This window comes from Fringilla coelebs (genome assembly GCF_963513975.1).
Source record: "Fringilla coelebs genome assembly, chromosome: 2".
NCBI lineage: Eukaryota > Metazoa > Chordata > Aves > Passeriformes > Fringillidae > Fringilla > Fringilla coelebs.
Genome location: NC_140029.1, coordinates 100,802,443 through 100,826,202, shown reverse-complemented (window position 1 = coordinate 100,826,202; position 23,760 = coordinate 100,802,443). Strand labels below are relative to the sequence as shown.

The 23,760-nt window shown below is 39.4% G+C and overlaps 2 protein-coding genes across 5 annotated transcripts in view; both read left to right on the top strand.

The window, feature by feature from the left end:
* Window positions 1-9,439, top strand: part of TBC1D23 (TBC1 domain family member 23) — a 31,490-nt gene extending 22,051 nt beyond the window's left edge. For all 4 annotated transcript variants that reach the window (XM_084225857.1, XM_084225858.1, XM_084225855.1 and 1 more), the window contains 5 exons: window positions 88-132; window positions 3,167-3,255; window positions 5,767-5,902; window positions 6,425-6,619; window positions 7,663-9,439. In XM_084225857.1, the coding sequence (XP_084081983.1) occupies window positions 88-132; window positions 3,167-3,255; window positions 5,767-5,902; window positions 6,425-6,619; window positions 7,663-7,744 (547 nt within the window). In that variant the 3' untranslated portion in view covers window positions 7,745-9,439. The remainder of the gene's footprint in view (window positions 1-87; window positions 133-3,166; window positions 3,256-5,766; window positions 5,903-6,424; window positions 6,620-7,662) is intronic.
* Window positions 9,440-12,310: 2,871 nt separating this feature from the next.
* Window positions 12,311-23,635, top strand: NIT2 (nitrilase family member 2). Its single transcript, XM_084225910.1, has 10 exons — window positions 12,311-12,407; window positions 14,289-14,407; window positions 16,710-16,830; window positions 16,951-17,039; window positions 18,352-18,445; window positions 19,407-19,481; window positions 19,860-19,938; window positions 20,550-20,648; window positions 21,684-21,739; window positions 22,179-23,635. Exons 1-10 carry the CDS (start codon window positions 12,380-12,382, stop codon window positions 22,265-22,267), a joined length of 849 nt encoding a protein of 282 aa, XP_084082036.1. The 5' UTR covers window positions 12,311-12,379; the 3' UTR covers window positions 22,268-23,635.
* The last annotated feature ends 125 nt before the right edge of the window (window positions 23,636-23,760 follow it).

Below are 23,760 nucleotides of genomic sequence, written 5' to 3'. Positions count from 1 at the left end.
ATATAGAGAATTTCAGCTATTTATGTAGGTTTTTCCTTTATATTTTTTTAATTCTTTTGTTCTGTCCTCTGCCCCAATGTACTGTAGAATACCTTTCAATATTTCCTGGCCAGACAGAGCAAGCCTGGAGCGGTAAGCTTGATAATTAAGCAGTCTGACTAAAACCACCTTTCTTGTATTTAGCATGGCATCACAATGTTTGTAAGCATTGGTTACACTGACAAGATTGCTTGCATATTTCAATATGAATTTAATTTCTTGAAATATATTAAAACTGTTGCTTTTTAGAAGCACTGGTCAAGAGACTAAAGGAAGAAAAAAGAATGTATTGGCAGTGCTTTCTTCTCTTAGTTTCTGCTTTGTTACTTCTGTTCCCTTCCTTACTATTGCTTTTTATGGATTTTTTTTTAACCTGTCATTTCCTATATGCATTTTATGAGTAACCTGTACTAGTAGAAAAAATCAGTAACAATTACTGAACAAATTATGGCTTAAGGTTTCAACAAGGGAGACTATAATTATGAAAAGTAAACTTTTCATAAAATATCAGAACTTAGATATGACAGGGAACCCATGTAGAAATTCTGTCTGGAAGTCTCAAAATGTTTATGCACCTTATCACTTGGTGATAGAACATGCTGAAAGAAGCAGACATGCTCATTACTGGGAAAAGAAAACAGATAAGTAAATATGCTTTGCAATTCTACCTCATCTTGTTCACATAACTACTACATTTCGTGCAAATGTGGAGGCCCTTCACATTTGACTCACATACAGTGTCTTATAATTATTTCAGAAATAAAAATTGTGACTTGGGTTTTTATAAAATTACTTGTGATAATTGAAGAGCAGCTCATGCATAATCACTTTCAAACTTTGGTTATACTTTAGGAATTCTGTAGCTTTTGACCCACTTACTCTGAAATGTATGAAGGTTAGTGCTGAATGAATTATTGAAAATTTTAAAAATGGGTTTTCAAGGATTTTTGACTAATTTTTCTTTCAAGTTGTTTGTACATAATTTGAGCGGGGGTCACCCAAAAGCATCACAGAAAGGTGTTGTTCATGTGAGAAAAATCAATACTAATGTTCTGTAGAAGAAGAACAATGGGAATGGCCCAATAGCACATAGTATGTTTTGTTCATTTAGAAATACTTAAGATCATGGGGATTGTACCCCACATTTTGTTGAATCTGTTTCTAGAGTATGGTAAGCAAGTGTTAAAATACCAAATTAAATATGGTGACTCTTTGATAACTCAGAGATGCATGAATCTGTATTTGTAACCAAGAAGTTTTCATACACTGAGATTTTGCTTTGGTGATTTTGTTTATTCCTTTCACTCTTATTGCACGTCTTCTTTCATTGACTAGATGCAAGAATAAATTAGCTCACACTTTATATCCCTAGAGTATTTTCTTAAAATTACAGTTCTTAAAAACCTAGAATGGCTTTTTTTTGTATCAATTAAATTAGATCTGCTTCGTGTTTATCACCAGAATGTTTCATTTGGCAGGTTTGCCACCAAAGGACATTGCATTCAATTTGTAACCATGTAATGATGGTCTTCCATGTAAGCAGGTTAAAGGGAATCAATTTTTAGTTTAAGATGTTACCAGGCTTTTTTAAAGTAGCTTTTTACTCTCTTGTTTACTCTCTTGTCCTGACTAACTTCATTTGATAAACACCAGTGAGATCTGCTTTTAGATCCTCTCTGTATCATTCAATTTGACTTTATTTAAATGTGCTGCTTCTTACTCAATTGGTTATGTATTACTAAAGCATATTTACAAAAGCCTCCATATGGAAGCACTGCCCTCTTGAATTGTCAGTGTCATTGATGCTTATTGTCTTAAACACTAATGAGCATGTTATTGTATGTTTATTTTTGTGCCATTGTAGATTACATTTCTGTTTGTTTGGTTTTTAAACTTTTCCTTATTTTGTTTATATTAGTAAATTTTACCCATAGAAAATGTTGGTTTCTTTTCTAACTTTCAATTCTACTTTCAGGTATCCCTAAGTAATAGCATTAATTTACATGTTACTAAACCTGTTCCCTGTCCAGCTTGGTTCTACAGTAGCACTTAAACTAGAGTTTGTGAATGTACTTAAAACAGGAGTCAAGGCTTAGAATTGGTAGGAAACATAAACACACAGTATGGGGAAGGAGGTTATTGAACTGGAGGAAAGGGACAGACAGATTTTCCAGTTTGGTTTTGTTTTGTTTTTGAAACACTGCTAAGTGTTTCCAGTTCTAAAGGCTAAAATTATGAACTGTTTGGTTTTTTCAGAAATTGCCTGTATTGTTGCTTTCTGAACTTTCAGGTTTTTCTCATATTTTTCAGGTATTCTTAACAGTTGAGGGCAAGAGCTTTTAATTCAGCTGTGACCATGTAATCAGCATTCTGAGCTAGAGCTTTAAAATATCTCAGGATTTGCAATCTTACTGTCACACATAAAGACTTAGTTGTGTGTGTTTGTGTCATTTGATATGATCTGTAGAAACAATTTAAATGTGATTTTTGACAACACAGAAATATCACACTGGTGCTGGGATTCTAGCAGTAGGAATTGTTTTAGCAAATATTTCAATATTTCACTCAAGCTGGAAGTAATGAACAGGAAGTCAGGGTTTAGACTACCACAGATGGTTTGTAATAACCCCACTGTGTAGTTCTTAAAGGCATTTTGTTATCTTTTGAGGAATTAACCAGAGAAATGAATTTCCAGACATGTTACTTAATAGTCTTTGTTTTTTGCTTTATCTGAATTTAATTTGGCATCCTTGTGAAGTTGCCCTGACTGTCCAGATATGTTTTCGTTTCATGCTAGAAACGCAGCATGTTGTCAGTTTTCAGGTCTCTAATGTATGTTGCCATTTGAGAAGGTGAACAGAAGATTTTTTTTTTAAAAAACAAAACAGCATTTCTTTCCACTTTCTTTGTTACAACAGTCAGCCTCACAAAGTGACTGAACTATGTGCTTTCACTAACCAAGTCGCTTGATGGGTCACTCACTTCTTCCTTGCAGGCAGCTTCATGAGAGTCTCTTGTCCTTCTCTGTTGCACAGCTGTGTTTACATTTTGCTAATATGTTACTGTGGAACTCAAACCATCAGTTTGAAAGTTACTTTTCTTCTCCTGCCCTTTTGATTGCCAACAGACATGTCAGCAGCAGTGACAGAGTAGGAAAACCCTACCGTGGTGTGAAGCCAGTATTCAGCATCGGAGATGAAGAGGAATATGATACTGGTACAGTAGAAATTTTTTCTTTTACCTAGATTAGCTTATTTAGACAAAATTATTAAATTGGACTAAATCAAACAGTGCATCTTACATCTTTGTCTTGCAATATGATACTTGGCTGTTATTGTTGTTCATGTATGTTTTGGTAATGCCTAGGACTGACCCTCTTCAAATACATAGGAGCAGATTAAATAAAGTGATTTGGGGTAAGCACCAAACAGCCAACAGGAAGAAATTGAAATAAGCAGATTTAGAATATGCATGCAGATTGCTGTAGAAAAAAAAAACATGCCATTTTTATTTAAATTTTTTATCTCATTGAAAAACTACAGGAAAAAATTGGAACACCACACATTTCATAAAGGTTTGTTCGGAGGTTTTTTTGAGAGCGGTTCTGACATTAGAATGGTTCCAACCTAATGTTGCCCTGGTTTTGCTCTGGAAGTTTAAGCCCACTCCCAGTCATCATCTCACAATTAACTCTTCTGTGGCCAAAAGGCATGTTTGGCTTGTGTTGCAGAAGCAAGTAACTAGTCTGAGAATCTTTGATACGCAAAAGAAGCAGTTGAGGAAGATTAATGAGAGTCACAGGTTTAAATAACATTAATGGCAAACAGTTGATCATCATCTGCAATAAAAATTGTGGAGGGGCAAAGTGAAATTATCAGGCAGAAGCTTTAATACTAACAAGATATTTCTCCAAATGACATGTAATTAAGTTTGCACAGTTCTTTGAGCATTCATAATAGTGTTTTGCAAGGTCTGTGTAGTTTCAGAAAACCAGCTCCTCCAAGACAGATTGTCTAGAACATGTTTCCAGTAATTTTTTTTTACTAAGTTATATTTAACATTTGCTTTTAAAAGCACTATTATGTTTTTGGAGTTTTTTTTTTACATTTATTCCAAGCTGACATTCTGTATAATGTACTGAAGGGAGGATAATGTCCTCAGTACAGATTATAAGCCAACACATATGAAGTGAAATACAGAAGATCTTGATACAGAAGAATGCAAAAAGAGAATCTGTTTCTGAATAATTGGCTTTGTGAAGTTTTAGTTTTTGGGGTTTTTCTGTAGTAAGTAATTGCAGTCAGCTGTTATCATTGCAGCCTGTTCTAGGTGGATCTGCTTGAGCAGGGGGGTTGCACCAGGTCCAGAGATCCCTTCTGTCCTCAGCCATTCTGTGATTCTGTGACATGAGGGTGGATTATTGTTCCATTTGCTTCAATTCCATGATGTATTTTTCAGTGAAAATTTTTCCCAAAGTGTGTTTCAGATTCTGAATTGCATTTAAGTAAATAGTTTAACAAAGTCTAGGAAACTGGCTTTGAAAAAGGCTCTTTGAGGAGCTGTTCTGAGTTATTTCTGGGAGTAATTTGTATGGAGTTAATATAGTTGATTGTGTCAGATAACTAGGTTGCTTAATTTCTTCTAATGTAGCACCAGATTATGTAAACATAATCACCATCTTTAGACATAAAAGCAGTATTTTGCAACTAAGTAATAACACATGCAGGAGTTTTGGGTGTTTCACAGAGGTCTGTGCTGAAAATTTCGGGTTGGAATATGTTCTTAAATGTCCTTAAAAAAGGATGGGAAGGCAAAGACAACAATTTTTGCTAATGATCCAAGGTTATCTGAGATAGTAAGGACAGACTGAGTCTTTTGCTAATTGGCAGGACTGGGTAATAAAATGGCAGATGAAATTCAGTATGAATTTAACGTAAGAAAGACATTAAAAAACCCCCAACCACTTCTAGTGTCAGATCTGGTGGTGGTAGAATGATTTGGCTGTGTCCAGCAGCAGTGGGTTTATAATCAGTAAGCAGTCATTAACAGTCAGAAAAGCAAATCAGATGCTCAGAAATATGTGATTCACCCACACATGAAATATTGTGTGTCTTCTGCCCTTGATGTCAGAACCGATTTGAACAGGACAAGGTTCAGAGGGGTAGAAGTAGGGTGAGGAAAGATGTGATATTACTTTCACAAAAGGCATAACTGAATGCTAGAAGTTTTGTTATGTGAAAGAGGCATTTTAAGGGAGGAAAAGTGATCCACAAAAATAATGTCTGGCCTTCAAAGTGATCAACAGGTATTAATTTTTTCTTGTAAAAGAAACTAGAAGCCACAAGAAGAGACTCTCCTGGACTGTAGTTGGCTTGCTTTTGGTACTCCTTCCCAAAAGATATTGGTGGTTTAAATGCAAAGGGTTTATATGGGCTCAAGGAAAGTCTGGACAAATGACTTTCATTTCGAAAGAAATCCATGGAACTTTACTGCATGGACAAATTGGACCAGCCTAAGATACCCCCTGACCTAAAAATACTTATTTGTTGAGAGGAAATTAAGAGAGAAATATTAGATATGCCTTTTTCTTTCTTCCCTCTCAGTAATTCTATATGGTTAGGTACACTTGCTTTGAACCAGTCTACAGTGGGTTTAAGGAAATTGAAAAGTTGGCTGATGGGTGTGAATTTTTTTTTTTAATGTTTTTAACCCCTCCATTCAAACCAGATGAAATTGACAGCTCCTCAATGTCGGACGATGATCGAAAAGAGGTCGTCAACATCCAAACGTGGATAAATAAACCTGATGTGAAGTATAACTTTCCATGTAATGAAGTAAAAGAAAATGGACACATGTTTCCCAGGTACTGAAATTAAGTTTAGTGAAAATATCCATCTTGATATACATTCTAAAAAACAAGTGTTGGTCACTTAACTTAGCCTTTATATTAAACTAAGAAATGAAAGTGTGAAACAAACTAGAAAAAAGTGTTACTGTATTTGCATTCTTGTATTTGCAGTGCTGTAGAATTGTAATTATGTATAAAACCTGGTGTAAAGTTTTGCTTTGAACAACAAGGTAGTAAGAAAAATTGAAGGGGGAGAGAGAGGCTGGAGATACTTGGCATGCTCTGTGCATCAGTAATGCTGGGGGCAGTGCCATGTTTGTTTTCAGAAATGGCTGTGCTACAGCACTCAAGGAAATTCTGAAGTCTTTTGTAGAGCTTTCTTCATTGGATATTATGAATGTCTTAAAACTGTTTCTTAGATTTGGTAGCTGTATTATCTAGCTCTCTCCATGTAGTTTAGTCATAGAATTTAACTTTCTAAATAGCTGATATTTAATTCATTAACAAAACTAATTTGTATTTTTCTTTTCCTTCAAGTCATCTCCTAGTAACAGCAACTCATATGTACTGTTTGAGGGAAATTCCATCACGAAAGGGACTGGCTTACATACAGTCTCGACAGGCACTCAACTCTGTAGTGAAAATCACATCCAAGAAGAAACACCCAGAACTGATCACCTTTAAGTACGGAAATAGCAATACTTCAGGCATAGAAATTCTGGCAGTTGAAAGGTAAGCCATCTCAGTAGCAGAGGTCTAAATGGTAATGATATCCACGATGCTGTACGCTGGAAATCAGAGGTATGCTGTAATTCCCAGAATTGAGTTCAAAAATAATAGTTTTTATTTAGGAATACATAAATCAGATGTGAACTAGGGAAAAAGATTTGCCAGTAAAATGATGGGTATTTATCAGACCCAGAAGAGAGGAACTGCACCTACAGTTGTTGGGGATGGGATGTGTGCAAGTGTTTTCTTTTTTTTTGGACATCTGACTCATTCTCTGTGCATTGTGCAAGGAGTCCTGAAGCCTAAATTCAAAACTCTGATTCCCTGAAATCTGATTCCTGGAAGTTACATGTTGCCATGCTCAGTATTTTCATGCTTAAGAGGGGGAAGGGGTCAGATGGAGTGGTGTATCAGGCTTTTTTCCATTGGTGTAGCCTGCTGTTCTTGGCACTGTTTTAGGAAGGTTTATAAGACCAGCTGGATGTTTTCTCATCTTCCTTGGAGAGAATTGTGTGGAAGGGATGCTCTGTTTTCACAAGAGAAGGGAGATGAGTTTCCTTCCTAACTAGGGATGTTCTATGCCTGTTGGCTCCTTAGGTTTCTACAGATAAATTAAAATTTTGCAGAGAACTTTACTGCTTGTAGAATTACTTAATCACCACCTTGTGGACTGAAGCAGATTGATTTAGAGCTATAGGAATTGAAAAAACAAAAACCAAAATACCACAAAACAAAATCCAAGCAAGGACCTCTATGCTTCAGTCGGACAATGCTATCTGTAGAGATCTAGAAAGGCCTGACCTATCACATTGTCAATTTTTCTTTCCAAGATGGCCTGTAAAATACTCCTCAACAATTCTGAGTTCACAAAGAGAAAGTTTCATACTATAATCAGGAATTAAATGTCATTTTCTTAGTATTTTTTTCATTTTAATATATTCCCTTCTTCCCTTCCTCCTAGACAGAGGAAGAAGTAAAAGAATTCTGGAATTTATACTCAAAAATTTTATAGTGAATTAATGATGGCTTTTTCTAATTTTTTTAAGGTATTTGATTCCAAATGCAGGTGATGCTACCAAAGCCATAAAACAACAGATCATGAAAGTATTGGATGCCTTGGAGAGTTAATAACTAAAGACTTTGTAGAGAACAGTTTATAAAGAAGAAGCAACCAAGATACTGTATGTGGACACATGCTGACTGTTTCCCAACTGAATACTAACTTGAGAGAATTTTTCTGTTTGCTGGTGGGAGTGCCTGAGTAGCAGGCTTAAGATAGGGTAAATTATTATCCATTTCTGAACAGGATTTTTGTTAGTTTTTTTTTTTTATTATATTTTTTTTTGTTTTGAAGAAGTGTTTATTATAAAGGTCAGTTTGTTTCTTTTTAATGCAGCCTTAATAGGAGTGATCTGCATCTTTACAAGAGCAGATGCAGCTGGGTTCATGTTAAGTATGTTAAAAGAATGAAAGATATAGAGGAGCAATTGAAAACAGAATGGTTTTTAAATTATTATCCCTTGTAAATAAAATGTCTCCATTGCCTTCAGTCTAGAAATTGGATTTTGCCTACCAGGTAGTATCAAAGACTAATTAAAAATTTAGGTTTTTGAACAGGGCAGATACAAATCTTAAAAACACTGTTTTCATATTAAAAATGGTCAAGTTTGGGCTGCAGATAAATGGAAAAAATACAAGCAATTTGTAAAATTAAGGGGGTTTTAAAGTCTTACCAGCTACTAGGCTAAATAACTGGAATTGGTGGTAAAGATTATTTTTAAATACTTAAATTAACTGTAGTTTTTACTACAGGGTTGTGATTTTTTTTAATTATGCAAAATTTTACATTTCATAGGTTGAGGCTGTTTCCCTTGTAAAGATGAGGTGTGCATTGAAATGCATGTTTCATGACAGTTGAAAACAAGTTGCCTTGCTCCTCAAGCAAAATATCTAAGAACTTTAGATGTTTAAAACCCTTCAGTTCAGGACAAAAGTGAGTACACACTGACCAAAGGTGTGTTCAGCAAGAAGATGAATGCACAGAAAACCAGGGCAGTAATTCCAGTGCTGCATACCTGTGATAAATGTATTCTTAACCAGTTACCTTCGTTGATTCAAGCATTTGTTTATATTATTTTGAGTAACAATTTCTAAATCAGTAAAGATTTGGGAGATGGCAACTATATGACTGTTCATCATAAGCTTTCCATTTGTTCAAGAATGGTTCTCTTGTTCAAAGCTCAGTACAGGAATGTTCTTAAGGACAAGGCAGAGCATCTTTGTAGACTGATGGGAAATCACCGAAAACTGTGAAATAAAGATAATGGGGATTAGCTTTGCTGCATGAAATCTTCTGAGTACTTGAATCAAAACCTGTGATTTGGTACTTCATCAGAAGGTAAAACAAGTTAAACTGACCTTTATAAAAAACAGTTATTCTAAGTTATTTTGCTAGGAATCAAGCTAGGGCACCTTAATTCTGGAACTAATTACTTTTTTTTTCCTTCTTAGTATCTGAGTAAACACCAATAGAACTTGAACTGTTGAAAATATTTGCATGAAATTGCACCTGGGCCAATGCTCATGTATTTATAGTTTTGCCCAGCAGCTGTTGTATTACATTTTCCTCTTCCTAGTCCCTCCTGAAAATATCCTCAAGAATCTCTGACTCTGTGCCTACTTCAGCAACGAGATTTTTTTCATGTAAAGATGTTTGTGCTACTGTTTATAAACCACAGTTGTAAATAAACCAGTACAATTTGAACATAACTTGTTCTGTCAGAAGGCATTTAGTTGCATACTGTGTAAATTCTCTGAATCAATTAAAAGTTTTTCCTAAAGGTGTTTTGTAAATGGAAGTGAATTAGATCTTTGGAGTGGAAGATGCTGATTATGGATCATAGGGAGCTACCACCAGTGACTTCTTAATGTAAGTATTTCAGAATTTAAGTTAATTTCACTAAGGACTTTTGAGTGAGCATTTACAGAAGGTCAAAGTGAATTCACAAATAATCAAATTATAGAAAAGGTTTCTGCATAAATCCCAGACATCTCAACATCATCTTTTTGTTATGAAAATGTTGACAGAATGATGCAACATATTTCTCCTAGTCAGAAGGGGAAAAGTGAAAATAACACTCAGTTGTTAAACAGGTGTATTTGAGTATTAAATGTGGAATGTGGCTAATGTGTATGCTTCACTGTGAGGACAGCAAATACAGCAGACCTTTGAGATCTACAGCAAGTAAAGCAACAGGAAGTCAGTTCTTAAATCCCTTCTCTGTAGAACCATAAAATCCAAGCCATTTAGAGGCTAATTATTTGTAAATTTTAAGGCAATGTACAAATTATGAACAGGCCTCTTTTCTTAAAAAGCTCAGCCCAAATTATGAATAATTTCAATGGTGCTGGTGTATCTCTACCCACAGTTTCAGGACCACTTTTGCCTTATATTGTACATACCTGTAGTTACTGGTTTTGTTACAAAACTTGTATTACTAAACAGAAATTCTAATTATAATACTGCAGTGCTATTTTTTGAAAAGAAAAATCAAAAAAGTTGGTATGCTACTTCCTGTCCCTTTTCACTTCAAGGATTTTTTTAAAATTATATTTGCTAGAGATGTGTTGGCTCTTGTTTTAGTCTGCATGCACCATGGTCTATATTGTTGAATACAAGGTGACAGTTATGATGCAGGACTGATAGAAATGAGGTCTGGAGTAGGAAAGTCTTAGAGTAAACTTCCCCGCCCAATGAAAGCTCTTACCTTTGTGTCATTTTGACAGTTGTTGCTTCTGTGCTCACTGATGGCTCTTCACTTGTCTCACAAATTCTTTTAGATTCTGATTTGTATGAGAATTTGTAAAGAACTTTTCATGTATTACCCACCAAAAATACTGTTGATTGCAGAGTTGTAATTTTTAAAGTTGCCTTTTCCTGTTAGCCCTAACACATGGGTCTCACCTGTGATTGGATCTTTTCCTTCCAACTACATGTCAGCTGTAGTTTCAAGACCAGGTACTGCCAAATAAGCTTTTTCAATATAGGTGTAGTCTACTGAATGTGTGGAAAGTTTCCCTTTAGGAAATGAAAATGTGGTACTATGTAACTTGTTCTACTGGCTATACTTAGTGCTTTCAGATACTTTTGTTTGGAAACTTGAAAAATACATTTTATCTCTGTGACCCATGGGAAACTGGATTTTTGGCCTGTGCTTTGCCCCTTCAAGGGATGATACTACTTGATTTCTTATTCTTTTTCTTATTTGAGAAGAAGTTGGGAGAGAGCTGTTCTTTGCACCTGGAGTCCTGCAAAGTGTGATGTTTGGGGAAGAAAAAATTTTTTAAAATCACATATGGTCTTTCTACCACCATGGGCATGCATATGAAGGAGGAAGGCCTGCTAAGGGCTGCTGCACTGTCTGTTGTGCCATCCTTTGGCTTGGTCAGATTGGGATGAGTGGTTCCCTTTACTGCTCCCAGGGGCAGGTTGAACAGTTCTCTGGTTGAAGAAAGGTTTGTAATTGTTGCACACAGTAGTGGTTGTGCATTTTACAGTGGTTATGCACTTCCCATCCTTTATCTCTCTGCATGTTTCCTGAAAGGGGAGGTGTGTAAAAGATTGATCACCCTGGGTTATGCATTTTATCTTTACCCATTCTGCCATTATGTGCCTTCAGCTTACAGACATAATCTTGTGTGAGAAATAGTGCTACACAAAATCTGCAATTCTACAAATAGGCTTCTAAAAAGCCAAAGGCTGGAAAATATGTACATGAGACAGCAAAGGGGAGCACTTAGTGTTTAAAGCCAAGGAAGAGCAGCATGGTACTTAGTGTGCTGGTTTCACAGAATTGGCAGTGTTGGACAGGACCTCTGGAGCTCATCTAGTCCGAGTTCCCTGCCAAGGCAGGGTCACCTAGAGCAGGTAACACAGGAACTTGCCCAGGTGTGTTTAGAATGTCTCCAGAAAGGGAGACTTCACTGGGCAGCCTGTTCAGTGCTCTGCCACCCTCAATGTAAGGAAGTTCCTCCTCATGCTGAGGTGAAACTTTGTGTTTTAGTTTATGGCCATTGCTCCTTGTCCTGTCACTGGGCACCACTGACATTAGTCTGTCACCACCTTTCTGACAAATGCCTTCGAGATGTTTATATGCACTGATGACATCCCCTCCCAGCCTTCCCTTCTCTGCACTAAACAGGCCCAGCTCCCACAGTCTCTCCTCAGAAGAGAGGGGCTCCAGACCCCAAATCGTCTTTGTAGCCTCCATTGCACCCTCTCTAGTAGCTCCTTGTCTTTCTGGTTCTGAGGAGCCCAGAACTGGGCACTGCTCTGCCTCTGGAGCACTGTGGAGATGTTTGTACCTTGGGGGATGCTGTTCTCGTAAAGAAGAGGGGGATGTCCCGGCTGAATGAGTTACCTGTAAGCCGGTTCAGGTCCTTTGGGATGAGCCCTTGCAGCCTTAGGGCTGCCGGGGTTTGTTGCGTTGGGCCGGGCAGGGCGAAGCGGCTCCCGGCTTTAGTGCTTCCGCTGTTGCTGCCGGCGCTGAGCGGGCCTGGGGGAGCGCTGCCTGCTCGCTGCCCCCCAGGCAGGGCGGGGGTGCCTCGGCCCGGCACTTCGCCGCTCAGAGCGCGGTCCCGGCACCAGCCGGCCCGCTCGAAGGCGGCGTGCGTGAGGGCGGCTCCGGCTGAGCCCCGGCCCGGGGCCGGCACTGCGAGTCCCGGCAGACCCCGCGGGCCGCGCCCGCCCGGGCGGTGCCGGGAATGCGGGCGGCCGCCGGAGCCATGGCGTGTGAGTGGGAGCCCTCCCCGTCCTCTCCTCCCGCGGGCCGCACCGCCGGGAAAGGCACCGCGGGCCGCTGTCCCGGGTGTCCCCGGCCCCGGTGAGACCGGAAAAGGCCTCGGTGCTGGGCGCTGGCACGGCCTGTGGAATAGTGCAGGGAGAAGGGAGTTGGCCTGGCGCGGCGCTGGGGACAGACCGGGATACAGAGCTCGCCCTGCAGGGGTCAGCGCCTCAAGAAACGCGAGCGAACCGGGCGTGCTTCGCTCTCGGTGCTCCAAAACAAAACAGCAAGCGTGTTTTGTAGTGTGGTGGTACAAATGTGAACCATTGTTTTACTCCCTTGCGCTTTTACCTGGTTGTGGCTTTTAGGTTTATCCTGAGAATTGTTTTTAACGAAGGTTTTGGGGCAGCTGGTCAAAGCTGGGAGTAGAGGTCTCTCTCTACAGCACTGCTGCACATTTCTCTGCATTTCTGTTTCTTCCACATATGAATGTTTGTTAATGAAACTGTGGCACAAATACATTCTGTTGTCGCTGAGCTTTGGTTTTGCACCTTATCGAACTTCAAACCTGAGGCATATAATGTTATATTTATATATATAGGAAAATATTTACCTTAATTACATTTCCTGGTGTTTTAAACAAAATAATTGCCTTAATTACATCTCCTGGTGTTCTAAACATTATGGGTTTTTTTCCTAGTGACTTTTTTTTTCTTTTACTCTGAAATGTAAATCTTTTTTAGTGGCCAACTTGTCTGAACTAAAACGCATTCCACAAATGCTGGGAAGTTTTTGACAGATCCCTGCTATGATTATCTCAGTGAGTCTGGAACCTGTGGTTACATCTGTTCAGAATACCAGATGAGTTTTGCTCAATAGAGCAAACAGTAACAGTCTCTCACATGAAGAGTGGCAAAGGGAGCAGTCAATCATTTGCTTAACCTCTAGAAATTAGCTGCTTAGCTAAGTAGGAACAAAGATGTATCTCAACTGCTCCTGACCCAGCCTCATCTTCACTTGAATCAGCTTTCCCAGTTTCCCTGACCACTGGGACTGTGTTGCTTCCAGCTTTGTCTTTTTCTTATTGTGGTCTTTGACTGTATGATGGGGGAGTTTTCCCCCAGACAGGAGAGGTGCTATGAAACTGGGATGCTTTTTTTTATAAAGCCAGAGAGGATTGGTTGGTTGGTTTGTGTTTGTTTTAAAGAAAGCAGTTCTACCTGATCATGATCAGGGTGTGTTTCCCTACAACCAAGGGTACTCACAGATTAATGGAAGGAAATACAAGGGGTGTGCACAAAACTTGGCTACTTGGAGAGCCTGCAGTTGTATATCCTGCTTAGTGGGAGTAGAAGCTGTTGATAACACTAGCAACTTGGCCAGAAACCAGTTTGCTAAGAAATGATCAGGAAAGATGTTAACCTTTCTTGGTTTTCATAGCCATTTCCAAAACTAGGTGTAAATTGAGGGATAAAAGCAAACAATTCCTTTATTTGGTGCTTTGGGGATTATCCAGTCCTTTGGTGCAACAAGAAGATGGACTCCCACAGTGCTCAGCAGCCTGGGAAGGAGGGGCTGGGGCACCTATGCTCTCCCTTTCAGTAACATGGTTCCTTTCCCTGGAACATGGACTGGGTGTTGCTGGCACATGAGCTCTGTGATCTCTGCAGGGTTGTGGCCAGGTGTGGCTCCCGTTGGCAATCCTGGGTTTCAGTGCTCTCCCTGTGTTATAGACTGTTTCCAGAGTCAGAGATAGGCTGCAGAATGTGGTTTGTGCATGTTTATATATTAACTCATTTGTTTTCTTCAGTGCTCGTTACTGAATTCAAATTTTTGAAGAGTTTCCTGTGGGAATTCTGATGAATAATTTTTTTCTTTTCTGCCATCAGCCTTCCGCCTTGCTCTTATCCAGCTCCATGTATCTGCTGTTAAATCAGATAATCTCCAACGAGCCTGTGGACTGGTGAGAGAAGCATCAGCCAAAGGAGCAAAACTTGTGGCTCTGCCTGTGAGTAAAGATCATGGTCTATTTAACTCTTATGCTTCAAACCCTTCAAAACCTCTTTCTAGTGTTATCAATGCAACAGATATTCCTCCCTGGATAGCTTAGATGCTGTATGAAGCTTCAAAATAAAACTAAAAGCTAAAAATCCCAGGGGTTGTAGCTGGTAGCACACTAAGAAGTGGGGAGTGAAAAGGGAAACAAAAAACAGGTTGATCTTTTTTGTAGTATAAGATTCTGGTAGAGTATTTGCTGTTTTAAATCCTAGGCAATGCCATCACTGATACAATCTGAATTCAGGTAAGTGACACTGTAGCTTGAATCTTTGCTGAAGAAGTATAGAAAAAGGCAATTTTCAGCTAAAAAATATTGACATGAAGGTGAAAGAAGGTACACAGTAGCTCTTCTTGCTGAAAGCATTCCAGATACATGAGAAACAAAATAGACTTAAAGCATATTTCCAGCAGGTCATTTGTGGCTGAATTATTATTAAGATACATTTCTCTTTGTGACTTCCACATGTGGAAACATAAATAGCCACTTAAAATGATCAATCATTTCTGACTTACTTTTTGAACTTTAGCCATAATTATTTTGGTGAATTTTCACACAATGGGTGTGCTGACAACAGGGTGGGCTTCCCAGTGCAGCTTTGAGCTTTTCTCCTCTCTTCATGGGGGTACTTGTGTTATTCCTGTACATCTTACACAGGAGTGCAAAGTTCATCTCTAGGTGAACTTTGGGTCTCAGTTTTACACACAGAATGTTTTCCCTCCTGTCACAGGGGAAGCATTGAGCAACCTTCCCAGCTCCTCTGTGCTAACATGGTTCTCGTGTTGCAAATGTGACCATTCAGTGTTCTGCCTCTGCCTCCTGTGTAGAGATTACTATTATTTGCTGGCTTCATCATGGGTACAAGCATTGAATCTTCCAGACTTATTTAGCTGAGATACTCACTTTGCCAACAAAGATTTATGCTTTTAGAATACAAGGTCTGAAACATGGGCAAGGCATTTCACAGACTTTTGGGAGATACATTTTGTACTGACATTAGGGCATGGGCATGAAATATTGTCTTCCCATTGTTTTGTTTCTTTGGGGGTTTGTTTTTTGTTTTAATAACTTTATATAAAGGAAAGTAACTCAGACTGGATACATGAAGATGGAGGCAACTGGCTTTGCTTTCACTTCTTTGAAGTTCAGCCCAGATTTCAAAAGCCTGGAAAGCTCATTTTGACAGTCTTCAGACTTCCCTTCCTGCTTCTCCCATCTACAGGTTGTGCTGTGTGTTAGCTGGGAACTGCTGGCCTAGTGCCCTGTATAGGGGAAAAAAACCCTTTCCAGCTTGGATTCATTTATTCCACTTCAGTAGAACCTACCTCAGTTGTTAAGTTTGCTTGAGCAGATAAAGCAGAAGTGTTTATTGTGCTAGTCACAGCTTTTTTTTTTTTTTTTTCCCTTTTTCTTTGTGGGGGCGGGGGGTGTGTTTGTTACTTCTGGTGAGCAAAGGGAACAATGGAGGTGTCTGGGCTGGGAGTCCCTTTCTCACAGAAGAGAAGTTGTTGCCACAGTTTGATAGCCTATCTGTGGCCTCCAGCTGCACTCCTTCAGGGTACAAGAAAGTGTTGGGTGGAGTGTCTCACGTCCTCACAGAGCTGGCAAGTGTGATGCAGAATGAAAGTTGCTCATATCTCGGGCATCCCAAATACCACTAGCCCACCTATTTAAGGCATCTAAACTAGTCTATTAATCTGACTGTGTAAAGATTACATGCCTGGTTCTAAAGGGATGGCAAATCTTTAACAAGGGCCTAAGGTGGAGGACACTGTTCAGTTGTGAGGAAACTGTTCAGGATTGTTTTAGAACAGTAAGTCATTTTGAGAAATGCATGCTTTTGCAAATGTCCTTTTAAAAAATTAGAAAGCATGGGCTGTGGATGAACATTCCATAGTTTTGAGAGGATCTATTGAGCTTGTAACTTGTCAAATGAGAACTGTGTGGAACTTGGCTCCTTATTCTGATGTGAACATCCCTTGTGTTCTTGCTAAGCCCAGAGCAGTGACTGTGCTAGCCTTACAGTTTTAGCTCTTGTTCTATTTGGCATGCACTCCACAAACACACCTGTTGTATTTTCAACAATTGTTCAGGTCTCTGTGGCCTTCCTGGCATTTTCTGGTTCGCTTACTGAGCTCCTGTAAACTAAACTCCTGTAACCAAAGGTTGTTAGGGAGGAGTTTGAAAAGTTAGGTACATCTCATTGTAGTGGTGTTACTGGATCTTAGTTTCTTTTTTTTCCATCTAATTCTAGGAATGCTTTAATTCTCCATATGGAACCCAATACTTTAAGGAGTATGCAGAGAAGATCCCTGGGGAATCAACACAAAAGCTGTCAGAAGTTGCAAAGGAGTGCAGCATATATCTCATTGGAGGTAGTTTATTCTTAGTGGCCATCTCGCTGGGGGAAGAAGGTGCAGTGTCTGTTACTGCCATTGGATCAAAATTTCATAAATAATACAGTGGAGGAAATCTCTGTTCTTACATTTACAAAGGATCCATTCCAGAAGAGGATGGTGGAAAGCTCTATAATACATGTGCTGTCTTTGGGCCTGATGGTGCTCTTCTGGCAAAGCATAGGAAGGTAAGATGGCAGAATATTGTTATGAAAAGTTTTCTCAGCAGTATTGCACAAATTATTTCATCTGTACTTCAATGAGGTATAAATTAGTAGAATCTTGCATTAATAATAAGTTGTGTACCATCACCCATGAAATTTCATGTAAGTTTTATTTGGGGTATGTAAACACCTCTTCAGAAGGCAGTCATAAATTTGTTCTGGATAAGGATGACAAAATACTAGAAGGTATAATTGGCTTTCCCCATATGCTGGGAAAACCATGGTAAAGAGTAAAACATTATCCAGGCCTAAGTCTAAAACACAGTGCCACTTGAGTGGGATCAGGATTTTCTCTCAGCTTCCTGATGGATTTGGTCCTTCTGTTATAAATAAATACTGTTCTTTACATACTTTGTGCTGTACATGTGATTAGTGCAGACATGTAGAGTCCAAGTTAAGCTGTCACTGCTGTTTGTAGTAGATGTTTGCTGGCTGTCATCTTCCACCTCATCATTGCTTTGTGCTTTCTGGAAAACTGCCTCCCATTTGTAACTCCAGAGTCAGTTTCTCTTCGTGGAACTGGTCTGTTCATTCTTATCTCCCGTTTCTGTTCATGGGACTGTGCACACAAGGGTCACTCCATGAGTGAACAACAGCTTATTTCTTATAAGGGTAAGCCAAAAAGATAATGCAGCGTTACTTGGAACAAATAAGGTGGGGCAGTTATTAATTTATTGATTGACATAAGGTGGTGCAGTTATTGATTTATTCGGTTTGCTGATTCTACATTAGCATTGCTTACTAGATCACTGTGAGCAGTTCTGTGTTGCCTTCCAGCTGTCACAGCACAGCAATCTGCAAGCCCAGGAATTGCTCACAGAAGGAGTGAAGGCTTGCGCTAAATATGAACTAATAATAAAATAAAACTGGCTCTGTTGTTAGGAAGCTCCAGTCAGGAGCAACACTTTCCATTGGAAGGGAGGGATAAAGGCAGCTGCAGGCCCTCAGAGGCAGCTGCATAGCTGAAGTCATGGCTCAGTGAAGGTGAGACTTCTTGAGAAGTTTTACAGGAATGGGACTCAAATGTTAGAGACAAATCATTAGGTCAAGACATCTAGCTGTTTTGCATGTATTTTCAACTTTAGACATGTGTATTTCTGTGTAGAAGAAAATACTTTAAATCATCTTTGGGGGATCTAACAATCTTAAGCAATGTTTACTTTGGATCCTGACAAAAGAGTAGTCTAGGTAACAGTAGAAAGCACATGCCTAAAGAGGCTCAAATACCAAACAGAGAAATTGTTAGTAATTGTTATTAATCATAGCATAATTGCAGGTTCATTTGTTTGACATTAATGTTCCTGGGAAGATACAGTTCAAAGAGTCTGAAACACTGAGTCCAGGAAATAGCTTCTCCATGTTTGACACACGTAAGTATAAAACGAGCTCTCTCTTTATGGAGCTCTACTACAGTAACACTGCAGTCACTCTGCAGTTCTCCCTCCTCCTTTCCAGCAGTGGATTTTTAGACTATCAGATTGGGCATTTGATGGCAAATATAGTTTAAGTTTGCTTCAAATGTTTGGGTCACTTCTGAAACTTTTTAAAAGGTGGCGTGGTTGCAAAAGGACAGAGGAGTACGAAAGTTTGAAACACGTCACCCCACTCGCCTTAATTAAAGAATGGTCCTATTGATTTGTTAGAAGGAAGTGAGGGTATTTTTAATAGCAGTTATAGCTTGAAAATTTTTCTTATAAAAGACAGCCTAGAAAAGAAAGTATGTAACAGCTACAATGGTACATTGCTTCACCTGAGGATAATCTAATAATGGAGACATTTAACTAAATCAGGAATCCCATTCCAGCCTTCTTGAATCAACCACCTCAGATAAAAAAGCAAAATATCTACTCCTCCCCACCCCATATTGCTCAAAAACTGACGCAGTCTGTTAACTGAGCTCTCCAAAGAATCTCTTATCTGCCACAATCACTTTCTCCTCCTTGCAATGTGCATGCTCTAAGAAAGTACATGACTATTTTTTCTCCATGAAAAGCTGGGAGTGTTTTCTTTTATTGAAAAAAAAAAATTAAAATTTCAGCTAAATGAGAGAGGAATATGTTACACAAAGACCTGATACAACATGATTTTGTGTAAATTACTTTTCTTAAAGGGTAGGATAAGACTGCTTCTCATACTCTTTCTGTCCTCATGAAGCATGAATTCTTCCCCAACAATAGCCAGTGCTTGTTGGACACACATTTAAATATAGCTACTCCTGTTGCTGTGAGCCATGTAAAGTAACAGTTGGCAGGATAGCTACAGGGAGTCTTGTGCTTGTTTTGTATACTTGTGCTAGTGATATCACTTCTGTCTCTTGTGTTTTGAGAACAGCATACTGCAAAGTGGGCCTGGGCATCTGCTATGATATGAGATTTGCTGAGATGGCTCAAATCTACGGCCAGAAAGGTGAGGCTGGGTCACCTAAGGGAGCCTGGGCACCTCTAAGGCCAGAGCTAGGCAGGCTTGGTTCTGGGTGGTCTGTGCTGGGTGATCCCTGTGATCAGGCATTCTTATCCCTGCCCAGTAACACAGAATGCATCCTGTGGCCAAGACTCTTACACAGATGAGTAAAGTAACCATCACTTCCTGATCCACATGTGGTGGTGGAGTGATGGAGTTTGGGGTATCCTCACCACAGCTCTTGGCTGATGTAACCTGTTATGCATGGCTCTGGGCAGAGGCTGGGAAGTATGAAAAGAAACCTCACCTTGGGTTTCAGTGTGAAGGGCCACTCTAGGATAAACCATCTTCCCCTTAATGATGCTTAATTGTCTCTTAACAAAGGTTGCCAGCTGCTGATATATCCAGGGGCTTTTAACATGACAACAGGACCAGCTCATTGGGAACTCTTACAAAGGGGACGGTAAGACCACAGTAAAAGTTTATTCCCCTGTTCTAGAGGAGTTTTGGTGCATGGAACTGAACTTTCTTGTGTTCCAAATGACACTTGTGTGTCAGAAGTGGTGCTGCAGGGCCACTCAGCCATTTGAGCTGTACCATTCCTCAAGCCTTGCATGGGGCACCAAAATGATTTTACTGTCAAGGAGAAAAGCAGGAAGTTCTTGGTCTTTCAATGACCCTTTCCCATGGCTTGATAAACACCCTTCACACAAAAATTCTAGAGAGAAGAGCCACTAACCATTTGGGAAGTGCTCTAATTACAGGTAGAAATAGACTCTGAGATTCCTGAATGCAGTATTGTTTATTCATTTGGACAGCTTCAGTCAATTTCGCTACATACTGAATGAACCTGTGCATTACTGATACTAACTCTGGAGCCAGGTGCAGAGACTTATCTTTCCAGGCTCTACTTTCTCAGACCTTTGTATCATTCACAGTTTGGGCTAGTCATTTAGAGGATATATAGCTTGTCCCTCAGAATGAATGCTTTCTCTTCTGCTTAATTAAGTGGTATTATAAAACCCAATTCTTCTCACTTTTTCCCTCCTTTCCTTCGTTTTTCTGTGAACACAGAGCTGTTGATAATCAACTCTATGTAGCTACTGTATCTCCTGCTAGAGATGAAAAAGCATCCTATGTTGCCTGGGGACACAGCACTGTAGTAAATCCATGGTGAGTTCAATAAAATAGTAAACACCACCTTTTCTTTGGTTAAAAAAAAAAATTTAGTTGACAGTCACACTTCAGTTCTGCTTTTCCATCTGCTATTAAAAGTGCAAATCCTTGGTAAAAAGCACATGAGACTTGAGCGTACATTCTCAAGATCATGATTTAAAACAGCCAAACTAAAAAAACAAGAAGTAAACTAGAACTAGTTTGAGTATATATTCATTTTGGTAGTAAAGATGCTACTTAGTACTGGGATTAAGCATTAGTTGAACTGCTGACCTTGTCACTTTGTCCCAGAAGTTCAGTCCATTATATGCTATGCATAGGGTAATTCTCTTAAACAGCTTACACAGAACTATCTCATTTCCTCAAAGAACAACACTGCTTTGACATAAGAAAGAACAAGAAGAATGCCTTCAGCTAGAGAAGAAAGATTCTGACTTGAGCAGAAGTCACGCAGGTGCACAGGAGGTAAAAGTGACCAAATCCTCAGGCAGTTGTTTTTCTTTCACATAAATCTGCTGATAGCTCAGCTCCAGTTGTTTGCACAGTAAGAAAAACTTTGTCTGTGTTGTCAGCTTTTAACTTTATGTGATGAAAGCAGTGACAGAACACTTGGGGGAGACATGATCGTGTTCAGTGGTACATGCAGAGTAAAAGTACACTGTTAAAAGACAGTAGGGTTTTCAAAGGAGAAAGTGTTCATCTTTGCCAGTGTGGTTGCTCCTTTCCCCTTGGGCTATGTTGCATGCTCACAGGCAGTGGTTCTCAGAGTGGCTTTTACCACAGTTCTTGGTCTTTGAAAGACACTTATGTTAAGTATGTATATATCACATAAAGAAAGTGCCATATATAAAGCCTGGAAGCCATTTCTATCATGCCAGAGTTATGGATTATGATGCTGTTTTTAGGACAGCCCTGTCATTACAGCTGTAGGCATCAAGGGTAGGATCTCCTTTTTGTACAAACAGCAGCAACTGCACTGATGCCTTGAAACCAGTGTGTTAATCCTGTGAACAAATGTGCTTAATTTTGCAGGGGTGAAGTCATAGCCAAAGCTGGGGCTGAGGAAACAGTTGTATACACAGATATAGGTAAGGGAAGAATTGTTTTGGTTTTTTCTCCACTTTTTTTCTTGACACTAAGGTTATGACACTAAGTAGAGACAGTTTTTTTAATTCTCCACTTTTTTTCTTGACACTAAGGTTATGACACTAAGTAGAGACAGTTTTTTTAAGTCTGTGGCCTTACGCATGCAACTTCTAGGTTAAAGCAAGACCCAGCAGCCCTTGGCTCTACTGTTCTATGTACAGTACTCTATAGCTGTACCCTTCTAGTTCGCTTTCTTTGGGAGAAGGTGCCACCTTAGGAAAGAGCAAAGCTGAGGCTTCCTTCAGCCCTGGCTGCTCACTTGCAGTGCCCTACTACCCTGTTCTCCATCAAAGCTGCTATTTCCCCTGTCTTACCTCAGAGAAAGTCAGGAGTTATCTTTTTTGGCTACTGTTCTCTTAACTCTTTTCTTCTCTCCTGCAGATCTCAAGAAACTTGCAGAAATACGTCAGCAGATTCCTATTTTAAGCCAGAAGCGTTGTGATCTCTATGGTGTAGAGATGAAAAAGTGAAGCTGGGTGAAGAGGGAAGGTTCAGCTGTCACAATGGCTGTTGCCTTCATCTTTGGAAGGATTTCCTTTTACTACCTAATGTGCCAGTTAAGAAACCACCACATGACAAAAAACTTGGTGCAATTCTAGCACAATGGAAATCTAACTTTTGTATCTCCTCTCATACTTAAGTATTTGATAGTATTTTACAGCTAGGATAAAGATGGAGATGAAGTCAGTTCAACACAGCAGTGATTAACATTGATTTTTATGCATCGTAATGTTCTAGTTACCTTCTGAGGCATATTTTGTAGAACACAGAAATGGAAATCTTGTTCTCTGAAACTCCCTCTAAAGTCAGCTTTGGTATTATGAATTTTTCAGTGAATTGTCAGAAAATCTAGAAGCATGATTCTTCTTACTCTGTCCTTTTTAGATGTACATGACTTAACCAAGGTCCTTGAATGCCCTACTTCTAACTTGGGAAGCTTAAAATTTAACACACTGGGCAAAACAGGCCAAATTCTGCTCTGTGCTACTCAGGATGCCTCAAGAAGCTGCCAGACAGAGCTGCTCCTATAGAAGAATCTGTAGCAGTTTTTGGTTCATGTGTTTTGTCTGGGTTTGTATATTAAATTCTCCTTATGGCAAACCCTGTTTATTGCTGAAGTGACATGGGTTACTGTGTTACAGTGATTCACATATTGCCACACCTTTGCTTTCCATACTGCTTCCCTAATAGAATATCTGAGTGAGTTTTAGTTCTGCTGCCTGGAAAAGGCTGAGGGGACGCAGGTTAGAAAACCTGCTGCACTAAGTCCTTCTGCCCACAGTCTCCCAGAAGACTGCCCAATGCCTGAATGCATTATTGCTATCGTGGGCAGCTCCCATCCACTGCAGAGAGAACATTCCTTACTGTGCAGCTTTTGCTGGAGACAAACTGATTGTGAAAGACTGCTTTAATATACTGCAAACCAGCCAAGCATGTTGCACTTTTGGTTTTGGGGTTTCTTTTTTGAAGGAAGACATCTTTCAATGTAAAAAGAATGTACAAATTATGCTTTTTATTCCTTGGAATGAAAAAAATAAGCATCTTACTGGCCTTCACTGATAAGCTTTTGGTTTTCTAGCAGCACAAAACAGCTGTAAGGCTAAAAGAGATTTCAAAATACAAAAATGGGAGGGAGAGAGGGTTTTGTCTTCCTCTAGCTAACCACATTTCCCCCCAAACCATCTTATATTTCATTCATGTTCAGCAATCCTCCTCTTCCCAGTTTTTTTTGTTTTTTGGGGGCTTTTGGTTTTGTTTTGGCTTTTGTCTTTAACATTTTGGCTTCTCTGCAATGAGCTTGGTGTGTTTTTCATAACCAAGAACAAACACCCAGCCAAGCCCTGACACATCCTTCCCCTCAAAGGCCAGATCCCACCATTCCACTTGGTGGCATTCTGCAGCAGCAGCAGCAGCTATTTTTGGTCTGTACTTTTTCACTGCAGTTTGGTGTACATACTGCACT

Bases quoted from the DNA above. Each gene is read 5' to 3' on its own strand.
- NIT2 (XM_084225910.1), top strand. From the start codon at position 12,380: ATGCGGGCGGCCGCCGGAGCCATGGCGT. The intron at 18,446-19,406 runs GTAAGTATAAAA...TTTTGAGAACAG, and splicing joins CTTCTCCATGTTTGACACAC to CATACTGCAAAGTGGGCCTG. The intron at 19,482-19,859 runs GTGAGGCTGGGT...CTCTTAACAAAG, and splicing joins TCAAATCTACGGCCAGAAAG to GTTGCCAGCTGCTGATATAT.